General features: G+C 47.4%; 1 protein-coding gene across 1 annotated transcript; it reads right to left on the bottom strand.

Annotated features, from left to right (window-relative positions):
• Nucleotides 1-21,002: 21,002 nt before the first annotated feature.
• LOC140915906 (olfactory receptor 52E2) lies at nucleotides 21,003-26,000 on the bottom strand. The gene is made up of 2 exons (XM_073356520.1): nucleotides 25,094-26,000; nucleotides 21,003-21,040 (listed from the first exon to the last, which is right to left on the bottom strand). Exons 1-2 carry the CDS (start codon nucleotides 25,998-26,000, stop codon nucleotides 21,003-21,005), a joined length of 945 nt encoding a protein of 314 aa, XP_073212621.1.
• Between the last annotated feature and the right edge of the window lie 1,373 nt (nucleotides 26,001-27,373).

The raw sequence follows: 27,373 nt of genomic DNA, 5'->3' as shown, positions 1-27,373 counted from the left end.
ATCAGGTGATGGTTCTCATCCCAGTGAGAAAGAACAAACTACAGGCCGCCTGGGAGGGCCCTTTCAAGGTCGTCAAGCAGCTCAATGAGGTAAACTCTGTGGTGGAGCTGTCGAACCGGGCGCACCACCGCCGGGTGTACCATGTGAATATGATGAAGCCATATTATGCCAGGGGGAATGTGGTGTTGGCCGTGTGTGGACAGTGGGAGGAGCAGGGAGATGACCCTTTAGTAGATCTATTCCCTGGGACCAGAGCTGGTTCCCCCCTGGAAACAATTCCCCTCTCGGATCAGCTAACCCCTGCCCAGCAAGCTGAGGTCAGGGAGGTGCTGCATCCGTACCGACAGCTGTTTTCCAACCAGCCTGGACGCACTAATCTGACTGTCCACCGGGTGCAGACAGGGTCGCACCCGCCGATAAGATGTTCCCCCTTCCGAGTCACAGGGAAAACTGCTCAGGACCTGGAAAGAGAGGTCCGGGACATGCTGCCTTTGGGGGTGATCCAGCCATCTGCCAGCCCTTGGGCCTTGCAGGTTGTGCTGGTCCCCAAAAAGGATGGGTCGGTCTGGTTCTGTGTGGACTGTCGGAAGCTCAATGCCATCACTGTATCTGATGCCTACCCCATGCCCAGGCCGGATGAGCTCCTAGACAAGCTGGGAGGAGCTCGGTACCTTACCACCATGGACCTTACAAAGGGCTACTGGCAAGTGCCGCTGGATGCAGATGCCCGGCTGAAATCGCCTTTATCACCCCTCTGGGGCTCTATGAGTTCCTGATCCTGCCTTTCGGCCTCAAGGGAGCGCCGGCCACCTTCCAGCGCCTGGTGGACCAGCTCCTGAGGGGGATGGAGAGTTTTGCTGTGGCGTATATTGATGACATCTGTGTCTTTAGCCAGACCTGGGAGGACCACGTGTCCCAGGTTAGACAAGTGCTGGACCGACTCCAGGGGGCTGGGCTGACTGTAAAAGCGGAGAAGTGCAAGGTGGGGATGGCTGAAGTATCTTACCTGGGCCATCGGGTGGGGAGCGGCCGCCTAAAGCCGGAACCAGCCAAGGTGGAGACTGGGATCAGAGACTGGCCCGCTCCCCACACCAAAAAGCAGGTCCAAGCCTTTATTGGGATGGCAGGATACTACCGAAGATTTGTGCCCCACTTTAGCACCATAGCCACCCCCATCACTGAGCTATGCAAGAAGGGGAAGCCAGACAAGGTGGTCTGGACCGAGCAGTGCCAGGAGGCTTTCCGGGCGCTGAAGGAGGCTCTGGTCAGTGTCCCAGTCCTGGCAAACCCAGACTTTGACAAGCCCTTTATGGTGTTCACCGACGCCTCTGACACGGGACTGGGGGCAGTGTTAATTCAGGAGGATGAAAAGGGGGAGAGACACTCCATCGTGTACCTGAGCAAGAAGTTACTACCCCGGGAGCAACACTACGTGGCCATCGAGAAGGAGTGCCTGGCCATGGTGTGGGCCCTCAAGAAACTAGAGCCCTATCTCTTTGGGCGACACTTCACCATGTACACCGACCACTCTCCCCTGACCTGGCTGCACCAGATGAGAGGAGCCAACACCAAACTCCTGAGATGGAGCCTGCTCCTGCAGGATTACGACATGGACGTGGTCCACGTGAAGGGAAGGGCCAACCTGATAGCGGATGCGCTGTCCCGGAGAGGGGGCCCCGAACTTCCCCAGGTCACTGGTCAGCGTGACCCCGCTCAGTTCAGTCTCAAAGGGGGGAGAGATGTGACGATGTGACTCAGCAGGGAGGGGGGAGTGTTGACCTGGGAATGTGCCCCGGGGATGGGAGACCTGAGAGCCTGTAACCTGAGCCAGGAGGGGGAGGGGGAGGTGACACCTCTGCCCGGGAATGTGAACAGGGGCTGCAGGAGGGGGCCTGCTGGGGGGGTTTAGTTCCAGTTTGGGGCTGGGGAGAGGAACACAGGGAACCACAGGGCTGGGGTCTAAGCTGCCTGCTCCCCCTGAAGGACGTGATTGAGGGGTCCTGGTTGTACCCACAACCTCTGTTTTGGACTGTGTTCCTGTGGTCCAATAAACCTTCTGTTTTACTGGCTGGCTGAGAGTCTCAGTGAATCCCAGGAAGAGGGGTGCAGGGCCTGGACTCCCCCACACTTTGTGACACACACCACAATTAAATCTGTGGTTCAAAGATTAAATAACCTTTTGGTTTGTTTTACAGAGATAAAAGGGGAATGTCTAACTGCACAGGAGGATATCCCAAACAGATCCTGGATGGGGAGTGTGGATATGGTGCTACGACTTTTGCAATTGACTTGCTGCTTATGCTTGCTTTGCTTTGCATTATTTGTTTGGTGGAAAGATTGTGCTGTTTGAATTACATTTTAGGATGAAGAATACCAGAGCTCAAGCAAAGATAGAAGAGTTTAGCAAAGGCTTAGCAAAGGTTCTGTTATGCTTATAAGAAGAACAGAGGATCTTTTTCAGGGGAAAAGTTAATACGCCACGTTTATTGAAGATACAACAATTGTCATATGCATTCAGTCACACCACACACACACACACACACACACTGTCCTGCCAGTCAATGTTATAGTTACCAGTCCAGAGTCTGGATCAATCTAGTGGCCAGCTAGGTTGATCGCAGGTAGGTAGGAGATGGGTTCTGTTGGTAGTGACATGATGCTCCAGGGAAGTCTTGGCAGGATGAACCCAACATTTCATGGAAAGGCCCCCTGTTTATACAGTGATTTTCCTCCATTGGGACCAATGAGTTTTGCACCGTCTTGCTGTAATCAATTGTTGTTTGACGAGTGCTTGGTTTCTTAAATTGTCCTTCTCATCCTTTATCATCAAGTCTCTCAGGGAGTTATCCCATGCTGGTTTTGATCACAGCTATCTTGTCCCCACTGATAGGTGCCTGTCTCATCTTTAGAGTCGTCAAGCCTCCTGGTGCCCTTGCATCTGACTTCAGTTCCTCCCTAGAACATCTGGTTTGGTGATGGCCTTCACACTTATCTCCTAACACACATTCCTCATTCACACTGTAGCAGGGTGGTCACCAGCTCCAGCCCTGACAAGGTTAAAGCCATCCCTGGGAGAGGGTTAGGGGCTGGGAGAAAAGCCCAGGCTGATTAAGGGAGCAACCACAGCTGTGGCCAGCTCAATCAGGGCCCAGCTGGCCCTTGTAAGAGGGCAGTGGGCCAGGAGCAGGCAGTCTCTCTCTGTCCCATCACACCCACATTGCACAGGGTTTGTTGAGCAGGTGAACTCATCAGTAAGAGATGGTACCTGTGAATCCTGAGACGGAAGTGTCTTCCCTGGGAATCCCCCTCAGGTAGCTGTGTCCCACACCGCTCTCACCCCAGCATCTGCAGCAGCATCCCACACCGAGAGCTGACACAGGGCTGAGCACCGTTTATAATAGAGCTCTGTGCAATCCCAGGGGGGTTCGCTCAGCCTCTAGAGGAGAAGAGGCATCTGAATGTAAAGAGGCTGGTAACAAGCTTGTCTGTGCTTCTGTGGTTTTTATCCAACTACAGCATTAAACAGTAATTAAGGGACCTTCCCAAAGGGAGATGAGAATTCTTCCCATTCTTCCCAGACTTCCCATTGGAGTGGGCCTAAGAAGGTTGGGTCCGGGTTGTCTTGTACACTGTAGGGTTTGGAGGGCTTACTACATTACTTATAGATTATCTCCCTATGCAACGTAACACAAGTACAGTTAACAATACAAAATCCACAGCAACACCGAGTCCCGACCAGTGCAGTATGGTCCAACATCCGAGACACCCCCAAAACACTGCCTCTCCTCTTTCGACAGGGTCACGATCTTATGTGTCCAGTTGCTGGCAGTTGCAACAAGCTGCCCCTGAAATTTTTGTGTGCTTTTGTCTAAATCGTAAGTCCATTGAATGTTCACAGAGAGATGGGATATAGTCCAAACCAGCTTCACCACTTGGTATGGAATCAGGCCATATGCCCTGGTTTGATTATTTACAGCAATAAGAATCATAGATCCATTTGTGCACCAAAGTCCAGACAGCAGCATGTAAATGTGTGTAGTTTGGTTATGGGCTGGTGTAATTGTGCCCCCAGTAATATGTACATTCCCAGCAAAACACCTTATACACAGTACACCCAATTGTCCACCCCTTGCATAGGCCATTGATCCTGCTCCTCTATAGTCATAGGAGAGGGGCACATCCAAACATCTTCTCTTGATTTACATTATTTTACACACCCCTCCATTGATTCCCAGTGAGCTCCTCCCCTTTTCATTATTTCCATAGGGCTTGTGGGGACCACCTTAGTTGCCATTCCATTTCCAGGTACCACAGTAGCTATTACACAGATGCTGACCTCCTAGTTGAGCATTTTGCATTCCCATACACATCTCCGCCCCCAAGGTCAGCCTTTTGAAGCCACCCCCCACCCACATCATGAGATTTTCTGTTCATTAAAACACAACAATGCTAGCAACAAGACAAACACCACAGACAAACAACACAAAACATAGATCCATGGTATTCTGGGTTATTCTTCCGCTGGCGCCAGCTTGCTTGTAGAGTGTCTGAAAAACAAAAGAAACAATTTCCTCCACCCCCTGGTGGGGACAGATTATTGCTTAATAATAATTAACTCTTCCTTTTACAAAATTTCCTTGCTAATTGCAGGAAAAACAGAAGAATTACCTCCATGCTGTCCTTATGTTGTTCTATAGTCAGGCTAGTGAACTACCTCACTCACTGGTCATTTATGAAATTCATGAGGTGGTGTACCTCAGTTTCCCCTCTTGTACAACAGACCAAGTTTGCAATAGTTTCTCTGCTGTACCAAGCTTTAAGTTTTTTCCTCAGGTAATAGCTGAGACACAGCTTCAGATTTTAGCACTGTACACACACACACACACACACACCCCTTAGGGTTAACCTGTTCCCCTTATTTTCAGGCTTGACTTGTTTTTTCATCTCCCTTTCCTGGAGGGCCATAATCTGAGTCTTCTAGTAGCTTGTTTGCTGACCAGATGTATTCATTACTTGCAGCTCCTTTGTGCCCATCAGCTAGGTAATTTGCATTTACACAGAAGTTTTCTGGCTTGCTTTGGATCCAAAGCTATTAGCAGCTCAGAGATGGTCTTAAAAGGGACACAATCCACTTCCACTAGAGTTCTGATCACTTTCCACTTTCATCTCCTGCTCCAAATCACACAGATCTGAAAAAGAAAGCACAACCTATTGTGGCTCTTTTTGGAGCCCTATTAGGATTTTATTGAAGTATCATGTTTTATTTGCATTTCTTTTACCCCTTCTCCAGTATACACTGCACATGTCCTGGGAAAATGCACATTCCTTTCATAGTTTAACCTCCATAACATTATATTAGCCACATTAATTTTACACAAGGTGTAACTGCCTCCCCCGTGCCCACAGAGTTTTTATGCACACCCACCAAAGCAACAGTCTGATCCCCCAGAGCCACCCCAAGGCTCAGTGTTCCCATCATTCCTCCCCTTTTCCTTTTCTTTTACCTGTGCACACACGCAAAATTCTCTTTTGCCTAACATCCCTTGCACTGCGATTAGTCTTTTATAGAACTGTACCCCGATTACACTCCCATCTTGTACAACTAGACACAACCAGGGGCAGCCAAGTTAAGTTCCAATAGAAACCCCTTATATTCCTCCAGTGATTTTGATTACATTACCCAAAAGTTAAGTAATTCTGATCAGTCCCTTATAGACCATTTCTGTGAGAAAAGGGCCCATTTTCCCTCAGCTGTAAAGGCTTCTGGGGACAGAAGCATAGAGGTGGGAGTAGCCGCTCTGCCTGACCCCCTTGGATAATTTAATTACCAAGCTTCCATCCCATGTGACTGCACAGAGTTGCATTGATATAACTGGGTTTTATCATTAAACAAAAACTTCCTTCTTGTAACACCACAACTGTTACCTTTTACCATTTCCAAATGTTTACTTTCCTGCAAACTCTGTATTATCAATTTTTGCAAAAGCTATTTCTAACCTTTCACTCACTTCTTTAAATCACGTACTCCTACATTTAGTTCTTTAAGGTCGTGCAATTTGTCTGTAACAACTCAGCCACCAAGTACAATTATTGCCACACAGCTACCTTAACCTGTGCTGTCTTTACCTTGAGACTGTTCAAAGAGGCAGTAAAACATTTGATTCCATGGATCTTTTACTCCAAAAAATTCCAGTGGAATCCAGCAGACCTCCCTCATACTTTGTCCAAAATAACCAAAAACATCTCATGTACGTATTCAAAGTACCCTCCATTAAAACTTCAGAAAAACAAAGGAGCATGGCAAGGCAGGGGGAGAAGATGGGGAAGATGTGGAAAGAAACCATTTTAGCCGGTCAGGTCAGTTTAAAGTATAGGCTACCAGCAGCAAATTAAGTAAACCAAGAAAAAGAAGAAGGAAAAGAAGAAAAGGACATAGTGAGCTCTGAGCCAAGAGTAGGTTCCCTGGGTTGAAACTGTTGGGAACCCTTATCCCCAGGTTCTCATTCTGGCTCTGGGAGAAGAGTGGGGGTTGTTACCTGCTCCTGCAAACCCTGCCATTTTGCACTTTGAAACCAGGTTTCCCCCCCCTTCTTTCTTTCTCTCTACTCCCCCAGGACCAAGTCCCAGCTCCAGTCTCTAAAGGTCATCTGTTAACTCTGCTTTTGACTTTAAACCCTGTTGTGCCAAATCATCTTTCACTACCCCTAACTAATTTACAACCCTTCAGCAGCCCTTGCTGAAGCAGCACCAAACTTGAAAGATTCCTGGAAGCTTCCCATACTGCTCCCCTTACTTCAAACCTCTCACAAGCAGACTGAAGTGCCTCCTTTCCCTGGAAGGCATCCAGTCCCCATGGGCAGGGACCTTCTTCCACTACCCATGTACCAAGGAGGGTGGGCTCCTCAGCCACCCCCCATCCCTCTGGGTCCCCTAACACTTCCTCCATTTCCTTTTTAATCTTATCCCAGGTTGACCCCTGTACCTGGTATGGGTCCTGGTCCTCCCTTATCCATTTATCCAAAAAATCCTTTACCCTGGCTTGCCAGAACCCGCAACTACCATCACGAGAGTTCGCGATACCCCCTCCAAGCAGCTGCGCGTACTGTTGGGGAGGGGGACTTACAGGCTGCCACTCACCTATCCAATGCGATGCATCCGAGTCACGGCACCAAGATGTTAGGGGGCTTATTCCTTCACCCACTTACTTCCCTGGTCCTTCTCGCATGAACAGAGAGCAACAATACCCGAAGTCCAAAGGTGCAAACAATTCGATGTTTATTGGGGTGAACTTCCAGCAAGCATGATTCCAGTTTCCTTCCTTAGTGTCCCCCTTCCCAGCTCTGACACCACAGAGCCTTACACCTGTGTCCCTGTTCCCATTCCTGCCCTTAGCCAAACATGATTCCAATTTCCCCACCCCCATTCCCTGTTCCCATTTCCCCCACCCACACAGCTACCCACTTCCTGATTGACTGCAGACTGTATAGTAAAACTTGAGTTCTGCTTAGCTATACCTTAACCAATCATTTTCCTGAAATTTAACTAGCCAATCCTAATATATTGTAACATGATTATTTAACCAATTATATCCCACCACCTCAATTAGTTTACACCCAGCAAAAGTAATTATACAGCAGACAGAAACAATCACAGAACCAGACAGAGATTATACAGACAAACAATTGCAAAGTGGGAACTATAATGTCAAGTGGAGTGCCCCAGGGGTTGGTCCTGGGGCCGGTTTTGTTCAATATCTTCATAAATGATCTGGAGGATGGTGTGGATTGCACTCTCAGCAAATTTGCAGATGATACTAAACTAGGAGGAGTGGTAGATATGCTGGAGGGCAGGGGTAGGATACAGAGGGACCTAGACAAATTGGAGGATTGGGCCAAAAGAAATCTGATGAGGTTCAATAAGGATAAGTGCAGGGTCCTGCACTTAGGACGGAAGAACCCAATGCACTGCTACAGATTAGGGACCGAATGGCTAGGCAGCAGTTCTGCGGAAAAGGACCTAGGGGTGACAGTGGACGAGAAGCTGGATATGAGTCAGCAGTGTGCCCTTGTTGCCAAGAAGGCCAATGGCATTTTGGGATGTATAAGTAGGGGCATAGCGAGCAGATCGAGGGACGTGATCGTTCCCCTCTATTCGACATTGGTGAGGCCTCATCTGGAGTACTGTGTCCAGTTTTGGGCCCCACACTACAAGAAGGATGTGGATAAATTGGAAAGAGTCCAGCGGAGGGCAACAAAAATGATTAGGGGTCTGGAACACATGACTTATGAGGAGAGGCTGAAGGAACTGGGATTGTTTAGCCTGCAGAAGAGAAGAATGAGGAGGGATTTGACAGCTGCTTTCAACTACCTGAGAGGTGGTTCCAGAGAGGATGGCTCTAGACTGTTCTCAGTGGTGGAAGAGGACAGGACAAGGAGTAATGGTCTCAAGTTGCAGTGGGGGAGGTTTAGGTTGGATAATAGGAAAAATTTTGTTGTAAATCACACATCGGACATCCGATGAAGTGAGCTGTAGCTCACGAAAGCTTATGCTCAAATAAATTGGTTAGTTTCTAAGGTGCCACAAGTACTCCTGTTCTTTTTTCAGGAGAAGAGACTCAGTAAATTCAACACCAACAGAATGTTCCTATGGACAGAAGGCAGCCAGGGGGGCCTCTCCTGGAGACAGAGGCCTCGCCCTCCTCCCAAAGCTGCCTTGGAAGAAAGTATTGGGGGGGGGGTCCTATAGGCAGGATAGAGACTGGATTAATGTTTGCCATGAAAGCTTATGCGTCAATACGTCTGTTAGTCTATAAGGTGCCACAGGACTCTTTGCTGCTTTTACAGATCCAGACTAACACGGCTACCCCTCTGATGCATTGGATTTGTTTTTTCCCTCTCGGTTCATTTCCTCCCAGTCTCTCCCAGGTGGAAATGAAATCTGATGTTCCAGGCTGAGTCAGACTTTCCAAGACTTCCCCGGCTGGAGGGAACTTGGATTCCCACAGCTGAACTCTCTGCCTGCTCCTCTGGCTAATCAGGGGTATTTCTCCAGTGTGGAGCACCTGGGTTTTTAAGCCCTGGAATCAGACTGAACGAATTCTCCTGTCCAAGCTGAACAGGGGCCCCATGTCCACCTGTATTCAAGTTACTAGCACTCAGTAGCTGGCAAGCACGGTTTGACCTTCCTCTGTAGCTAAAGGCAGAGGGGGTTTAGGCCCTGATTTGGCTGGATTGTTGTGTTTATAATTTATGATCATTATTTGTATTGTCCAAGCCTGCAGAGGCCCCACTCCAGTTCAGGGCCCCTTGTGCCTGGCCCTTCACGCACACAGAAGCAGAAACAGCCCCTGCCCCAAGGAGCTTATCAATCAAATAAAGAAAAGACACAGCTGCTGTTTGTAACAAACCAGACAGGGGGTGGGTGGGCAGATGGGGGAGACCGATGAAATGCACAGCCCTGCCCTGACTTTTGGAAGTGTGTCTGGGCCTTTAAGAGCAGATCACGTGTTCGGGGGAACTAGATTGGGGCTCGCGAGAACGGGCCATTGAGTGGCGGCTGCACCAGACACACAGCTGGGAGCGCGTGGCTCTCCGATAGCTCTCGTAACTCTGCTTTAGTTCTGATCACGCCTCCCTCCTTCGAGTGCAGACTGAGCCTCCTTCTGATGAGTCCCAGGACAACCCCTGGTACCAGAGGGGAGACCAGAGGAGAGGGCAGAGGTAACAGGGCTGAGGTGAACAATGAAGGAGCCATCCTGGAGATGGAACAACTGAAAGTCCCCTAGGAGATTAAACTCTTGGGCAATGCAGCAGACTCCAGGAAGAGATTCAGGCAGAGTTTTGAGATATGTCTATGCAAGCAGCTGGGTTTGGTGAGAAAGGCCTGCAGAAAATTGCAATTTTCTTAAACACTGCAGGGCTTGAGGCAGTGGACGTCTTTACTATAATGCAACTCAGGCTTTGTCTACACTGGCACTTTTGTTGGGGAAACGTTTGTTGGTCAGGGGCGTGAAAAAACGCCCCCGCGACTGAAAAAAGCACCGTTGCAGACAGCATTATGTCAGCGGGAGACGCTCGTTGAGGGGGGTTTAATTATGCCGGCAGGAGAGCTCCCTCCCACCAGCATAGAGCGTCTACACGGGAGACCGTAGGCGCAGGTGCAGCGATACAGCTGTGCCGCTGTAAGGTGTGTAGTGTAGACATGGCTTCAGGGAGGCAGAGAGAGCCAGTTATTACACATTTTCAGATATTTGAAGAGCCTTGCATGGCGCAAAAGAGCAAAATGTTCCAAGGGTAAAATTTCACCTTAGAAGACACAAGTAAGGTGAGTTCTGTGAAGAATTCCTAACAGATCTAAGAGGGGGAACGGTCCCACTCTTGTGAGGAACTTCCATGATTTAAACACTATCCCAGTGGAACTGGCTAGTGAAAGGATCTGAGTCCACACATCCACTCCCTTAACCAGAGGCCTGTCTAACTCGAGGGCTCCCCTTCCACTCTCCTGTGTGGCAGAGTGCTTATAACCCCAACAAGGCTAGGCCCAGGATTCCTGGGGGGCTTGAGCCCCCACCTTGTTGCAGTCACTTAGGACAGGGACTAGGGTGTCCCCACTCTGGGGTGCTCTCCACTCTGGACACTTCCCAGACCCACTGATTGTGACAGGTTGGGTCACAGAAACCCTCTTGGGAACTGCCAATTGATGTGTTGAGACTACTTCTGCACATGCTTTCTTGCCCTCGCAGCCTGGGACTTCAGTGCCCTGCCTGGTTTGAGCCAGACTTGCTAGCCTGCTTCAAACCCAGACCCAGGTCTGAACCACATCCCCTAAGAGCTGGAGGCTTAACTGAAAACAGCTTAAGAAGTGTTCCTGTTTTTAACACTCAGATGCCCAACTCCTAATGGGGTCCAAACCTCAACTAAATCCATTTTACCCTGTGTAAAGCTTATGCAGGGTAAACTCACAAATTGTTTGCCCTCTATAACACTGATAGAGAGCTATGCACAGATGTTTGACACCCCCTCCCCCTCCCCGCCAGTATTAATACATACTCTGGGTTAAATAATAAGTAAAAAGAGATTTTATTGAATACAGAAAGTAGGATTTAAGTGGTTCCAAGTAGTAACAGATAGAACAAAGTGAATTACCAAGTAAAATACAATAAAACATGCAAGTCTAAGCCTAATACAGGAATAAAACTGAATACAGATAAAACCTCACCCTCAGAGATGTTTCAATACGTTTCTTTCACAGACTGGATGCCTTCGTAGTCTGGGCACAATCCTCTCCCCTGATACAGCCCTTGTTCCAGCTCAGGTGGTAGCTAGGGGATTTCTCATGACTGCAGCCCTCTTTGTTCTGTTCCACCCACTTATATGGCTTTGGCCCAAGGCGGGAATCTTTTGTCTCTCTGGGTCCCCAACCCCCCCTTCTAAATGGAAAAGCACCAGGTTTAAGATGGATTCCAGTTCAGGTGACATGGTCACATTTTCTGTGAGACTCCAAGCCTTCATTCCTCCTGGCCTGCCTCACAGGGAGGCCTGCCTGCAAACAGAGCCATCCACAGTCAATTGTCCTGGCTGATGGGAGCCATCAAGATTCCAAACCACCATTAATGGCCCGCACTTTGCATAATTACGATCGGCCCTCAGAGTTATATTTCACATTTCTAGTTTCAGATACAAGAGTGATACATTTGTACAAACAGGATGACCACACTCAGTAGATTATAAACTTCGTAATGATACCTTACAAGAGACCTTTTGCATGAAGCATATTCCAGTTACATTTTATTCATACTCATTAGCATATTTTCATAGAATCATATTGAGTGCAACATTGCACTGATCATTACATATAGTTCTAGAAAATACAATTTATTAAACAACAATCCCAGTGGGGCCTCGAAGGATGGGGGCGTCTCCCTGCTCCGGAGTGTTCCGGCCCCAGATCCAGCCCCAGATCCAGCCCCAGATCCAGCCCCCACGCTCCTCCAGCTCCCTTGGCTGCTTCTCTGGCTCTGGCTGCTGCGGCTCTGCGCCCAGCACTGAACTGCTCCCTGGGCTTCCTCTCTGACCCCTCCAGCTCTGGCCAGTGCAGCTCTGCTCCCAGATCAGCCTGGGCCCCTGCTCGCTCCTTAGCTCAGCCCTGCTCTGGCCCAGGCAGCTCCAGCTCAAAAGGAGGATGGGACCCCTGAGCTCCCAAGTCCCTCATTAGCCTGCCTGCCCTGTCAGACAGGCTGATCTGGAGCACTGGCCTCTCCCCATTGCTCCTGGGGCCTGTCAGTCTCAGAGGCCTGGTTTCCCATTTACCCTCCACTTTCCTCTTGGTACTGGGAGATGGCCAACCAAAAATCCTCAGTAAGTTGTACTAAGGGACCAACAGTCTCCTTATACAGCGCAGAAGCTAATGAGACCAACCTGCAGCTGTGGACAGATAACAGAAGCCTTCAGTGCTCATGCCGGTAGGGTTGGAGCAGGAGATTGCACTGTGATGCTCTGTACCTTGGAGGAACACCCTACACCGCTATGTTCATCTTTATAAAATGATTGTGTGGTATCCAGTGCAAAGTTTGTCAAGTTGGGTGTCTTTGGAAGGCTCATGATGCCCTGAGCATGACTGTTATAGTGATGTTATAGTAATTGTTACAGTAATGTTGTAGGTTATAATTTCATGTATATAGTTATGAGGCTGAAAATGTGTCCTGATGGCTTAAAGCAAGCCCAGGCAAAAACTCTCCAAGAGCAGGGAGGCCGTTCACACCTCATCAGGGCAGGTGTCATAAATATAAAGGGAAGGGTAAACCCCTTTGAAATCCCTCCTGGCCAGGGGAAAGCTCCTCTCACCTGTAAAGGGTTAAGAAGCTAAAGGTAACCTCGCTGGCACCTGACCAAAATGACCAATGAGGAGATAAGATACTTTCAAAAGCTGGGAGGAGGGAGAGAAACAAAGGGTCTGGGTCTGTCTGCATGCTGCTCTTGCCAGGGACAGAACAGGAATGGAGTCTTAGAACTTTAGTAAGTAATCTAGCTAGGTATGTGTTAGATTATGATTTCTTTAAATGGCTGAGAAAAGAATTGTGCTGAATAGAATAACTATTTCTGTCTGTGTATCTTTTTTGTAACTTAAGGTTTTGCCTAGAGGGGTTCTCTATGTTTTTGAATCTAATTACCCTGTAAGATATCTACCATCCTGATTTTACAGGGGGGATTTCTTTATTTCTATTTACTTCTATTTTTTATTAAAAGTCTTCTTGTAAAAAACTGAATGCTTTTTCATTGTTCTCAGATCCAAGGGTTTGGGTCTATGGTCACCTATGCAAATTGGTGAGGCTTTTTATCCAACATTTCCCAGGAAAGGGGGGGTGCAAGTGTTGGGAGGATTGTTCATTGTTCTTAAGATCCAAGGGTCTGGGTCTGTAGTCACCTAGGCAAATTGGTGAGGCTTTTTACCAAACCTTGTCCAGAAAGTGGGGTGCAAGGTTTTGGGAAGTATTTTGGGGGGAAGGACACGTCCAAACAGCTCTTCCCCAGTAACCAGTATTAGTTTGGTGGTGGTAGCGGCCAGTCCAAGGACAACGGGTGTAATATTTTGTACCTTGGGGAAGTTTTGACCTAAGCTGGTAAAGATAAGCTTAGGAGGTTTTTCATGCAGGTCCCCACATCTGTACCCTAGAGTTCAGAGTGGGGGAGGAACCTTGACAGCAGGTATGGGACACACCCAACCCAGCCTCACAGGAACAAAGGACACTGGCCTAGCAACAACAAAAGAATCTATTAGACTCTCGAGGGAGTCACCCCCCTTCCCTTGGTCAGTTTGGAACTCTGATGGAGGTAATGCTCATCTGACTCTGAAAAGTGGGTAGGGGCAAAGCCAAGAAGGAAGAAAGGACATGATAAAAGGGAGAGACATTTGCCATGCTCTTTCTCTTCCACCTACATCTACAGACACCACACCAAGTGACTGAGGCCCTGATCAAAGGGGAGAGCCTGGCTGAAGAGCAACCAGCCAGCCTGTGGTGAGAAGCATCTAAGTTTATAAGGGCATTTAAAGTGTTAAGATCAGCTAGTTTCTTTTACTTCATTTGACCAAATCTGACTTGTTATGTTTTAACTTATAATCAATGAAAATCTATCTTTACAGTTAATAAATCTGTTTGTTTATTCTACCTGAAGCAGTGTATTTGCTTTGAAGCATGTCAGAGACTCTCCTTGGGATAACAAGCCTGGTACATATCAATTTCTTTGTTAAATTGATGAATTCATATAAGCTTACAGTGTCCAGTGGGCATAACTGGACACTGCAAGACAGAAGTTCCTAGGGTTGTGTCTGGGACCAGAGATAATGGCTAGTGTCATAGAATCATAGAATATCAGGGTTGGAAGGGACCCCAGAAGGTCATGTAGTCCAACCCCCTGCTCAAAGCAGGACCAATTCCCAGTTAAATCATCCCAGCCAGGGCTTTGTCAAGCCTGACCTTAAAAACCTCTAAGGAAGGAGATTCTACCACCTCCCTAGGTAACGCATTCCAGTGTTTCACCACCCTCTTAGTGAAAAAGTTTTTCCTAATATCCAATCTAAACCTCCCCCACTGCAACTTGAGACCATTACTCCTCGTTCTGTCATCTGCTACCATTGAGAACAGTCTAGAGCCATCCTCTTTGGAACCCCCTTTCAGGTAGTTGAAAGCAGCTATCAAATCCCCCCTCATTCTTCTCTTCTGCAGGCTAAACAATCCCAGCTCCCTCAGCCTCTCCTCATAACTCATGTGTTCCAGACCCCTAATCATTTTTGTTGCCCTTCGCTGGACTCTCTCCAATTTATCCACATCCTTCTTGAAGTGTGGGGCCCAAAACTGGACACAGTACTCCAGATGAGGCCTCACCAATGTCGAATAGAGGGGAACGATCACGTCCCTCGATCTGCTCGCTATGCCCCTACTTATACATTCGGTTGCAAGTAGCTGGGAGCAGCTTACATGGCAGAGGCTGTGCGTGAACAGCCCGGGAGTGGGGGTTCTCACAGCAGAGCTGGGTAAGGCTGGCTCCCAGAGTGAAGGACTGGAGTGACCTAGCAAATCACCGGTCCGGATAACACCAGAGTGGAATGTCCCATGCACCCTTTCCATTCTTCAGTCACAAGCTAGATCTCAGCCCTTATTCAGTGCATCTGGAATTATAGATACAAAGCACCAGTCACGCAAAAGTTTGGTTTGTGCACTGAAGGATGCTGGGAGTGTTATAGAGAGAGAAGGAGGGGTGCACAAAGAATCACAGGCAGTCTGGTTCATTTGTACCAGCGGCATTGAGTAGCAGGCATCATTGAGCTTTGAAATTCCTGTGTTCCTTTCAACCTGTCCAGACTTGAAAGGTGGCACCCAGGGTGTGACAAGGAGTCAGAATAAGGCCCACACAATATTATCCTTGCAGGGAACTCTAGATAGATTTGTAGCTTATATGGCCAGAAGGGACCCTGCTTTCACCTCCTGCATTGCCAGTCAGAGCTGCAGGAAATGGCACGGGCTGCAGGCATGTGCTAGCCGCTGGTTTCCACAGCTCCCATTGGCAGGGAACGGCAAACCGTGGCCACTGAGAGCTGTAGGTGGCTGTGCCTGTGGACAATCAATGTAAACAAACTGTGTCGCGGCCCGCCAGCGGATTCCCCTGATGGGCCGCAGGTTGCCCACCACAGCCCTAGGTTCTGGTGTCCCTAACCTCTGTTTCCCACCTGGCACTGGCCACTGTCAGCAGACAGGATACTGGGCCAGATGGACTTTTGGTCTGACCCAGTATGGTCATTCTTATTCATGTTTTTATGTCTCTCACGATAAAGCACTCACCTGTTCTGTGCTCTCTAGTCGAGGGCTCACAGCTGACAGGTGCCCCAGAGAGAATGAACAGAACAGGTAATCATCAACTGATCCATCCCCTGTCACTCATTCCCAGCTTCTGGCAAACAGAGAATAGGCACACCGTCCCTGCCCATCCTGGTCATAGATGGACTTTTCCTCAATGAATTTATCTAGTTCTTTTTTGAACCCTGTTATAATCTTGGTCTTCACAATATCCTCTGGCAAAGAGTTCCACAGGTTGGCTGTGGGTTGTGTGAAAAAATACATCCTTTTGTTAGTTTTAAACCTGCTGCATATTAATTTCATTCAGTGACCCCCAGTTCTTATGTTATGAAAAGGAGTAAATAACACTTCCTTATTCACTTTCTCCACACCAGTCATGATGTTACAGACCTCTATCATATCCCCTCTTAGTCGTCTCTTTTCCAAGCTCAAAAGTGCCAATCTTATTAAGCTCTCTCTTTATATGGAAGCTGTTCCATACCTCCAATCATTTTTGTTGCCCTTTTCTGAACATTTTCCAATTCCAATATATCTTTTTGAGATGGGATAACTACATCTGCATGCAGTATTCAAGATGTGGTCATACCGTAGATTTATATAGAGGCAGTATGATATTTTCTGTCTTATTATCTATCCCTTTCTTAATGATTCCCAGAATTCTGTTTGCTTTTTTGACTGCCACTGCACATTAAGTGGATGTTTTCAGAGAACTATCCACAATGACTCCAAGATCTTTCTTGAGTAGTAACAGATAATTTAGACCCCATTATTTTATATGGCTGTCTGGGATTATGTTTTCCATTGTACATTATTTGCATTTAGCAACATTGAATTTCATCTGCCATTTTGTTGCCCAGTCACCCAGTTTTGTGAGATCCCTTTGTCTCTCTTTGCAGTCTGCTCAGGACTCTATTATCTTGAGCAGTTTTTCATCGTCTGCAAATTTTGCAACAGTTAGTTCTGCAATTTCACATTTGAGTTTCTTCATAACTCTTGCGTGAATCCCATCTGGTCCTGGTGACTTATTACTGTTTAGTTTATCAATTTGTTCCAAAACTTCCTCTAACGACACCTCACTCTGGGAGAGTTTCTTAGATTTGTCACACAAAAAAATAAGGGCTAAGTTTTGGGAATCTCCCTCACACCCTCAGCCGTGAAGACCGATGCAAAGAATTCATGTAGTTTCTCCGCAATGGCCTTGTCATCCTTGAGTGCTCCTTTAGCATCTCGATTGTCCAGTGGCCTCACCAGTTGTTTAGCCGGCTTCCTGCTTCCGGTGTACTTAAAAAAAAATTGCTATTACTTTTTGAGTCTTTGGCTAACTGTTCTTCCAATTCTTTTTTGGCCTGACTAATTATATTATTACACTTCATTTGCTAAAGTTTGTGCTCCTTTCTATTTTCCTCACTAGGATTTAACTTCCACTTTTTAAAGGTTGACTTTTTGCCTCTCACTGCTTCTTTTACTTTGTTGTTTAGCCACTGTGGCATCTTTTTGGTTCTCTTACTATGGTTTTTAGTTTGGGGTATACATTTAATTTCAGCCTCTATTACGGTATCTTTGAAAAGTTTCCTTAAAGCTTGAAGGGATTTCACTTCTGGCGCTGGACCTTTTAATTTCTGTTTAACTAACTTCCTCGTTTTTGTGTAGTCCCCCTTTTCGGAAATTAAATGCTACAGTGTTGGGCTGCTGTGATGTTTTCCCCACCACACGGATGTTAAATTTAATGATGGTATGGTCACTATTACCAAGAAGTCCAGCTATATTCACCTCTTGGCCCAGATGCTGTGCTCCACTAAGATCTAAATCAAGAATTGCCTCTCCTCTGGTGGGTTCCAGAACTAGCTGCTCAAAGAAGCCATCATCCTGGGGTGACATGGACCCAGTCAATATGAGGATAATTGAAATCCCCCACTATTATTATTGAGTTTTTTATTTTTATAGCCTCTCTAATCTCCCTGAGTATTTCACAGACACTATCACCATCCGGGTCAGGTGGTCTGAACTATATACCTGTTGCTATATTCTTATTAATCGAGCATGGAGTTATGATCCATAGAGATTCTATGGTAAAGTTTGGTTCATTTAAGATTTTTTCTTCATTTGATTCTACCCTTTCTTTCAACTATAGTGCCACTCCCCCACCAGCAGGACCTGCTCTGTCCTCCTGATATGTTTTGTACTCTGCTATTACTGTGATCCATTGATTAGCCTCATTCCAGCAAGTTTCTGTTAGGCCTATTATATCAATATCCTCCTTTAATATGAGGCATGGTGGTTCACCCATCTTATTATTTAGACTTCCAGACACACGCAAGATATCGGAGACCCAGATCCAACATTTCTGCTCTACCTGATTTGGAGCAGGGCCTTAAACACAGGTCTCCCACATCCCTCATGCATTCCCTGACAGGCAGGCAAATGGCTATTCTGGGAGGGGCACTCACTCTGTCTGTCTGTCTGAAACTGTTCCACTTTCGACAAATAGACTTTATTCTTTATTTTTTATTTTATTTTTATTTTTATTTGTGTGTTTTCTCTGAAGTGCTTAGGACATCTCACTCCATGATTTTTGCAGGTACCGAGGTGAGGCTGACTGCTCTGTAGTTCCCGGGATCCTCCTTCTTCCCTTTTTCAAAGAGGGGCACCATATTTGCATTTTTCGATCATCCGGGACCTCCCCCGATTGCACTGATTTTTAAAGATAATGTCCAATGGCTCTGCAATCACATCCGCCAATTCCCTCAGCATCCTCGGATGCATTAGATCCAGACCCCTGGACTTGTGCATGTCCAGCTTTTCTAAATAGTACTTAACCTGTTCTTTCACCACTGAGGGCTGCTCACCTCCTCCCCATGCTGTGCTGCCCAGTGCAGCAGTCTGGGGGCTGACCTTGTTCATGAAGAGAGAGGCAAAAAAAGCATTGAGTACATTAGCTTTTTCCACATCCTCTGTCACTAGGTTGCCTCCCCCATTCAGTGAGGGTCCCACACTTTCTCTGACCTTCTTCTTGTTGCTAACATACCTGAAGAAACCCTTTGTGTTCCCCTTCACATCCCTTGCTAGCTGCAACTCCAGGTGTGATTTGGCCTTCCTGATTACACCCCTGCATGCTCTAGCAATATTTTTATACTCCTCCCTAGTCACCTGTCCAAATTTCCACTTCTTGTAAACTTCCTTTTTGTGTTTAAGCCAACCAAAGAATTTGTCTGTTAAGCCAAGCTGGTCACCTACCATATTTACAATTCTTTCTGCACATTGGGATGGTTTGTTCCTGTGCCCTCAATAAGCCTTCTTTAAAATACAGTCAGCTCTCCCAGACTCTTTCCCCCCTCATATTAGCCTCCCAGGGGATCCTCTCCATCAGTTCCCCAAGGGAGTCAAAGTCTCCATTTCTGAAGTCCAGGGTCCATATTATGCTGCTCTCTTTTTTTTCCATTTGTCAGAAACCTGAACTCGACCATCTCATGATCACTGCTACCCAGTGCAAGCTGGTCTCCATATTGAAGGAGAAGGTTAAAGGACTAGAGACCCAAGTATCAACCTTGCGTTGCATCAGAGAAAACGAAGACTTTCTGGATAAAAGTCAGCATTTGGCACTGCAGGCACAGCGTGCTGAAGAATCAGAGTGAGCAATGCAGAACGGGGAAGAAAACTGGTAGCATGTGACCTCCAGAAGAAGAAAGAGGAGAACGCATGTACCCCCAATGCAGATAGAGGTAAGAAACCGCTTTCAGGCTCTCTGCACAGGTACTATGGTGGAGAATGGTTCGGAAGAGTCATCTGAGGGAAGGGATCAGAAGGAGACCCCATCAACTGTGATGCATGGGATGCACTGGCCTAGGATGGGGGTTCCACGAACACCACTCCCAAGAGGAAAAGACAGGTGGTGGTGGTCGGGGACTCCCTCCTAAGGGGGATGGAGTCATCCATCTGCCATCCAGACCAGGAGACTCGAGAAGTATTCTGCTTGCCTGCCAAGACTGATCAAGCCCTTGGACAGCTACCCCTTCCTACTTCTTCACGTGGGCACCAATGATTCTGCTAAGAATGACCTTGAGTGGATCACTGCAGACTACGCAGCTCTGGGAAGAAGGATAAAGGAGTTTGAGGCACAAGTCATGTTCTGCTCCATCCTCCCTGTTGAAGGAAAAGGCCCAGGTAGTGACCATCAAATTGTGGAGGTGAATGCTGTGGTTGCACAGGTGGTGTTGGAGAGAGGGCATTGAATTCTTTGAACGTGGGTTGTTGTTCCAGGAAGAAGGATTGCTAGGAAGAGATGGGAGCCACGTAACGAAGAAAGGGAAGAGCATCTTCACAAGCAGGCTTGATAACCTAGTGAGGCGGGCTTTAAACTAGGCTCACCGGGGGATGGTGACTAAGCCCAGAGGTAAGTGAGGAAGTGGGATACTGGGAGGAAATACAAGGAGGAGGGTGCAACAGGGGAGGCCTCCTGATTCATACTGAAATAGTAGGGTAATCAGCTTGTTATATTAGATGCCTGTACGTGAACAAAAGAAGCAAGCAGAAAGAATTGGAAGTCCTGGCACAGTCAAGGAACAATGGTGTGATTGGAATAACAGACTTGGTGGGGTAACTCACATGATTGTAGCACTGTCATGGATGGGTATAAACTGTTCAGGAAGGACAGGCTAGGGAGGAAAGGTGGAGGAGTTGCATTGTATGTAAAAGAGCAGTATGATTGCTCAGAGCTCCAGTATGAAACTGGAGAAAAGCCTGTTGAGAATCTTTGGGTTAAGTTTAGAGGTGAGAGCAACAAGGGTGATGCCATGATTGGCATCTGCTATAGACCACCAGACCAGGAGGATGAGGTAGACGAGGCTTTCTTCAGACAACTAACAGAAGGTTCCAGATCACAGGCCCTGTTTCTCATGGGAGACTTCCATCACCCTGATATCTGCTGGGAGAGCAATACAGCGGTGCACAGACAATCCAGGAAGTTTTTGGAGAGTGTTCGAGATGACTTCCTGCTGCAAGTGCTGGAGGAACCAACTAGGGGCCATGCTCCTCTTGACCTGCTGTTCACAAACAGGGAAGAATTGATAGGGGAAGTAGAAATGGGTGGCACAATTTTTGCACAATTGCAGCAAATCTTTTAATAAGTATGTCTTGTCAGGTGTTAATAGGAAAGCTATGATTTACTAAGTATGATTTTTTGTGTGCATTTATCATCTTTGTGTCTGAAGTTCTGAGTATTATCAATGTACTGGTATCTTACACATGTTGTACCATTAGGTAACACGGCTCAGGTAGAATTTGCATTAATGCCAGACAGCTATATGTTGACAGCCCATCAAGGACACTTAACTCTGACATTGGGCCACCTCTGCAGGAATCTGGGCAATGGCTGCCCTGTGAGTCATCAAAGTATGTAAGGACATGTGATATGCTCATGTGATCCTGCACTCCATCTTGGGCTAGTAACTTTCCACACACAGAGGCTGTGGGCTTTGTTTAGGATAGTAAAATTCCATGCACAGGGCAGAGGACATAAAGGGGCCCGCCAAGACATCTCCTTCTTGTCTTCATGTTCTGCTTCATTTCTCTGGCCTGGGTTTCTAACAAGGAAGCTCTGAAAAAGGACTGATGACCCCCAACCTATTTGGGTGATTCATAAAAGGAAAGAGATAGAGATGAGAGCTAGGATTGGTTCAATGGAATCAATTATATACAGTAATGGCAAAGTTCTTGGTTCAGGCTTGTAGCAGTGATGGAATAAATGGCAGGTTCATATCAAGTCTCTGGACAACATCCACAGCTGAGATGGGTCATTCAGTCCTTTGTTCAGAGCTTCAGTTTGTAACAAGGTTCCTCCAGAGTTCAGGAGCAGGATAGAAGACAAAATGGAGGGGTCTCCATGGCCTTTTATATCCTCTGCCATGTGGATTGTCCTTACTGTGGGACATCACAGCAGCAAGATGGAGTTTGGAGTCACATGGGCAAGTCACATGTCCATGCCTGACTCAGTTTGCAGGCAGGGCAGCCATTGCTCACATGCTACCTTGAACATTCCCAGGAACTCTCCTCAGATGTGGATTGGAGTCTCCCAATGTCCATTGTCACTTAAGAGTTTCTTGATTGGGCACTTACTCAGAATAGTCCTTTCTCAAGAAGCTGACCAAATTCTTCACTAATGGTACTTAGAATGAAACACAGTGAGATACAAGTACATAGACAATATTTATAACTTCAAATACAAAATGATACACACATACAGAGAGCATAATCATAACCAGCAAGTTAAACCGTTTCATAAAAAGAAAAGGAGGACTTGTGGCACCTTAGAGACTAACCAATTTATTTTATTTAAATAATTTATTTATTTTATTTAAATAAATTGGTTAGTCTCTAAGGTGCCACAAGTCCTCCTTTTCTTTTTGCGAATACAGACTAACACGGCTGTTACTCTGAAACCGTTTCATAGACACCTTATTTGACCTCCTTTGTTAAAGATTTGGTTCAACTATAGGACCTTGGTTGCAACAATGATCTATACCAGGAGTGGCCAACCTTTGGCTCTGGAGCTGCATGCAGCTCTTCAGAAGTTAATATGCGGCTCCTTGCATAGGTGCCGACTCCGGGGCAGGAGGTACACGTGCCAACTTTCCACTGCTCAACCCCAGGCCCCATCCCCACTCCACCCCTTACCCCAAGACCTCTGCCCCTTTCTGCCCCCACCCCTGAGCCTGCTGCACCCTTACTCCTCCCTACTCTACCCCAGAGCCTCCTGTACACTGCAAAACAGCTGATCACAGTGGGCAGAAGGCACGGGGAGGGAGGGGGAGGTACTGATTGGCAGGGCTACTGGCGGGCAGAAGGTACTGGGGGCGGCGGGCGGGGGGACCTGATGTGGGCTGCTGATGTATTATTGTGGCTCTTTGGCAATGTACATTGGTAAATTCTGACCCTTTCTCAGGCTCAGGTTGGCCACCCCTGATCTATACAAGCATATAATCAGGATGAACATGGGGCTGCAGGGTTTTCCCACAAGGTACTGAGTGTCACACTGGCTAAATGGTTGATCTCTTGGGATTGGAAGGACCCTATGTCTGATTAAACTGGTTTTCAGTAACCACTCATCATGGAGTCCAGGGTCTGGGTGGTGACCCAAGCATTGGAATGCCTCAGTAGACTGCATTTTTGGCTTCTTGTTAACCAATGTCATGAGGCAAGTTTACTTTTGTTACTGGTTTGGTATAATCTAATGATGGAATAACCATCAGTCTGGGGTCAGTCAGTCCTATTTCTCAGCAGTTTGTCCTGAATTTGGCATCCTCAGCTGTATGCCACTGAGACACAGTGACACATGGACACAGAGTTGACTGTTCATAAGTGCTTTACAGACTATTGCTCACTACTCCCAGGAACTATCCCCCTTTTACAGATGGGGAAACTGAGGCAGCAGGAAGTGGTTAGGCTCTCTCAGACCTGGCTCACATAGTCCATGCAGCAGCACAGAGGCCTTGTGCTCTTTCTCCATTGGTTTCTCCAGTCCAGGGGATCTTCCCTGATTTCAGTGGGGCTGCTCCCACTTACACGAGCTGAGGATTTGGCCCATGTCATTTAACCAGAAATAAAGCATTAGCAGAGACCAGTGAACTGGGACCAAAGAGGCCTAGCTCTGCCACAGTTTTCCTGGGTGACTTTTGGGACAGCCTCTCCATGCATGAAATGGAGATGCTTATTTATTATTTCTAGTGTGCTGCTACCAAAAGGTCCTAATCAGGACCTTCAAGTCACCCACTGCACTGATTTGGTACCTTGCAACATGTCATTGGGCCTCTGTGCAGTTTAAAGTTCCAGGCAGCATGAGGTCCCTGGTAAACAAGCAAGACAAGACTGAAGACTAAGCTGTGTGGAAACCTGTTTTTCTGACTATAGTTTTTAGCTCTTTCTATAGTAAATTCCTCCTCTTTAAGAAGGACGTCAACTCCACTGATCATGACAAACAAATAGCCTCACTGCATCGAATACAACCCAGAGGAGCAATGCCAGTTCATGGCCAGAGCAATGGCGCTGGGGATCAGGACTCCTGGTTCCTATTCTCAGCTGTGGCACAGACTTATTGTGTGGCCTTGGGTCAATCCCTTTCCCTCTGCGTGGCTCAGTCCATCCCCATGACATGGGGATAACACTGCCTTGAACCCTAACTAAAGATGAGGTGATCAAAAGCGTCGTGCAGAGCTTACATGAAACTCAGCTTCACTGTTCAGTTTCAGACCCTGGACAATGGGTGCCCTGTAGTTCCAGATAATGTGCCATGTACGTGTGTAAATACCCAGCTAATGGAAGGTGTGCCGTTTATCTCCCTCCCTGTGAGCTACCAATCACACTGAGGCCTCTCCCCAGCATCCCGCTTTCCCAACTAACACAGAGGACTATCCTTACATTTCTCTCAGCTGGTGCCCACCTAGCTTCAAAGCTGATCCCTGCCCCTGCCCCGGAGGCCTGGCTCACAGCAAAGGGATCCCAGCCCATCCCTATTGTAGGGACCCTGTGTGCTACAGGCCCCCAGCCAGGAGGAACAAAGGGGAGCTGAAAGCTAAAGAAATAAACCACACAATGGTCTCTTCCCTCAGGAACTTTGTAGCGGACTTTTAGGGCCCACAATCTCGCCCATCTGCCACACAACCCTGCTCCCAATCTTCAGTTTCTTTTATATGGCTTCCTGGCTTCCCTTTCTGCTCCTGATTGGCCTGTTGGCCTCCAGTGCTGTGTCCTCACTCCTTGTCAGGCTGCAGTAGCTCCCATCCCAGCCCTGGAGCAGAGGGAGCCCAGCTGGGAGGGGACGGATATGGAGATGATCCAGTGCAGGGTTGCGGGAGGGGAGGGGAGGAGAGAGTGACAGGCAGGGCCTTGGGGCAAAAGGTGCAGAAGTGGGTGGGATCTTGAGGTCAGCTGAGGAGCGGGGTTTGGGGCTTTGGGGGAAGAGGCGAGGCAGGAGGCAGGACCTCAGAGGTCCAGTTACCAGTAATTAGAAAGTTGGCACCCCTATCCGTTACTGAGTTCTACACAAACCGATTCCCCAGTTTGTCACGCTGACACAGCACAGTGAGGTCAGGAAAGGGTTTAATGTCTCTCTGACTGCCCATTAAGTAATGCAGGAAAGAGAGCCGAGCACCGTGTCACCAGCCAGCTCTGCACGGAGCTTGGTCTGAGAGCCATAGAACCAGGAGAAATGTTTTGTCCCTTTATGAGTAAACAGCTGGAGTAGCCTGTCCCAGATCTGCTTGGTCTTCACCCCGTAGATGATGGGGTTTAACATGGGGGGCACCAGGAGGTAGACATTGGCCATGAGAACGTGGAAATGCAGGGGTACACTCTGGCCAAACCGGTACGTGAGAGAGGAGAAGAGACCAGGGATGTAAAAGACTAAGATGGCACAGAGGTGGGAGCCACAGGTCCCAAAAGTCTTGAGCCGGGTATCCCTTGTGGGGAGGCTGAAGATGGCCCTGAGGATCTGGCTATAGGACATGGCAATAAAAAATACATCCAGACTGATCACACAGAATATCACAAAGAGGCCATAGTAACTACTGACACGGGTGTCGTCACAGGCCAGCTTCACTACAGCCATGTGCTCGCAGTGCGTGTGAGGAATGATGTTAGTTCTGCAATATGGCCACCGCCTCGCCAGGAGGACATAGGGCAGAACAAGCATGCCACTGCGCAGCACCACGGCCAGGCCGATGTTGGCCACCACAGAGTTTGTCAAGGTGGTGGAATGTCTCAGGGGATGGCAGATGGCCACATAGCGATCCAAAGCCATGGCCACGAGGATCCCAGAGTCCATGAGTAAGAAGCTGTGAATGAAGTACATCTGGGTGAGGCACGCACTGAAATCGATTTCCCTGGAATTGAACCAGAAGATGCTCAGTGTTTTGGGCAGGATGGATGTGGACAGGACAAGGTCAGTGACAGCCAACATACAGAGGAAATAGTACATGGGCCCATGGAGGCTCGGCTCCATCTTCACAATGAACAGGATGGTGAAGTTCCCCAAGACGGCTAGAGCGTACATGGTACAGAAGGGGATGGAGATCCAGACATGGGCCACCTCCAGGCCAGGAACACCGAGTAGAATAAAGGTGGAGGGGTTGGTGAAGTCGGTTGTGTTGGAGTCTGACATGTTGTAGGGGAGAAGGAGTCCAAATGCCTGGATGGAGAAACAATGTTAGTATGAGACACTGCGTGCACTACTGGGGGCTGTTCTCATGGGGGAAGCAGATTGGTTGCTCTTCACAAACTGAAAAATGACACTTTCATTATTCAGATAAATGAATTATGAACCACTGGCCCTATTAATGCCAATTCCATATCTCATAGTGCTCCATGCATCAATAATTCCTACCTCTCTGGGACTATTCACCATTCCCCCGGTTGCTCAGAATCTGAGTGTGGAAAAAAACCAAACCTTTGCCAAGACATGTGCCGGGGAAAACATCCCAATTAGAACATAGCTTAGGGAAAAAAAACTAGACGTCATTGATATCAGCTTCACGGAAACACTGGCTCATTCGCAGTAGTGGCCAAAACAAAGGCAATGCTTGGATGTCACCCAATTTCTGTAATGAATAAAGCAAATAGAAAGGGACTTAGTAAGATGAGGCCCTAAACCATAAGGTGTTAAAGCATATATTTGTAACATATACAGCATATAAGCCCCCTCATAAATCACGTATGATAATTTATCAGCCACATAGTAATCACAACATATATTAATTTATGTATGTCTATATATTCATGTTATCTATATAATTTAGATATCTGTTTTTTCTTAACAAAGTCCCTAGTGTGGACTAACAAATATTGGCAAAGGCCATCTCATTCCATTCAGCGAAGTTAACAATACACAAGCACAGACTCCACACCTCAGTCGAGGTCCCAGACCTAACATTCCCAGACACACCGTAAGGGATTAAAAATAATTGGATAATAAAATCTGCCTCTCAGTCGTACAAGGGAATGTGCAGACTAAAGACAGGTGGGGCATGAGTGTAGGGATGGTAAAATAAGATAACCACATCACAGCATTTTGCCCACTGGGGTTATCTTTCTTCCAGGCATTATGCTTTTCCGGGATGATGGGTAAACATCCTCCCCATAAAAAGACAAAAAGTGTGGGAATGTAGTGAGATGAGGCCCTAAAACATAAACCCTTCTATCGGAGGCCCGGAATGAGACCAAAGGCCTGAGCTAAAGTGATGGGTCAAGACTTTGCTAACATAAAGCAAAGTTAAACTGTGAGCCAGAGGCAGGCCCTGCTCACAGAAGCTGGCAAGGAAAGGGCTGATGTTGCAAAATATACATACCTAAAAGATCCTGGACACCAGCGATATAAACATATGCCAGGATGGCACCAGAACATCCCGGTACGAACACATTCCACAGAGATAACAAGGAACAGGCGGACCCATCCTAAAGATGGGGCAAAAGGGTACTGTGATGGATAGAGTTGTTTTGTTCAAACCAACATGTACCAGGTGAGAGGCGGCACCCTCA

This window comes from Lepidochelys kempii, chromosome 1, assembly GCF_965140285.1.
Source record: "Lepidochelys kempii isolate rLepKem1 chromosome 1, rLepKem1.hap1, whole genome shotgun sequence".
NCBI classification, from domain to species: domain Eukaryota; kingdom Metazoa; phylum Chordata; order Testudines; family Cheloniidae; genus Lepidochelys; species Lepidochelys kempii.
The sequence above is the reverse complement of the archived record's forward strand: the minus strand, read 5'-3'. Positions and strand labels throughout refer to the sequence as shown.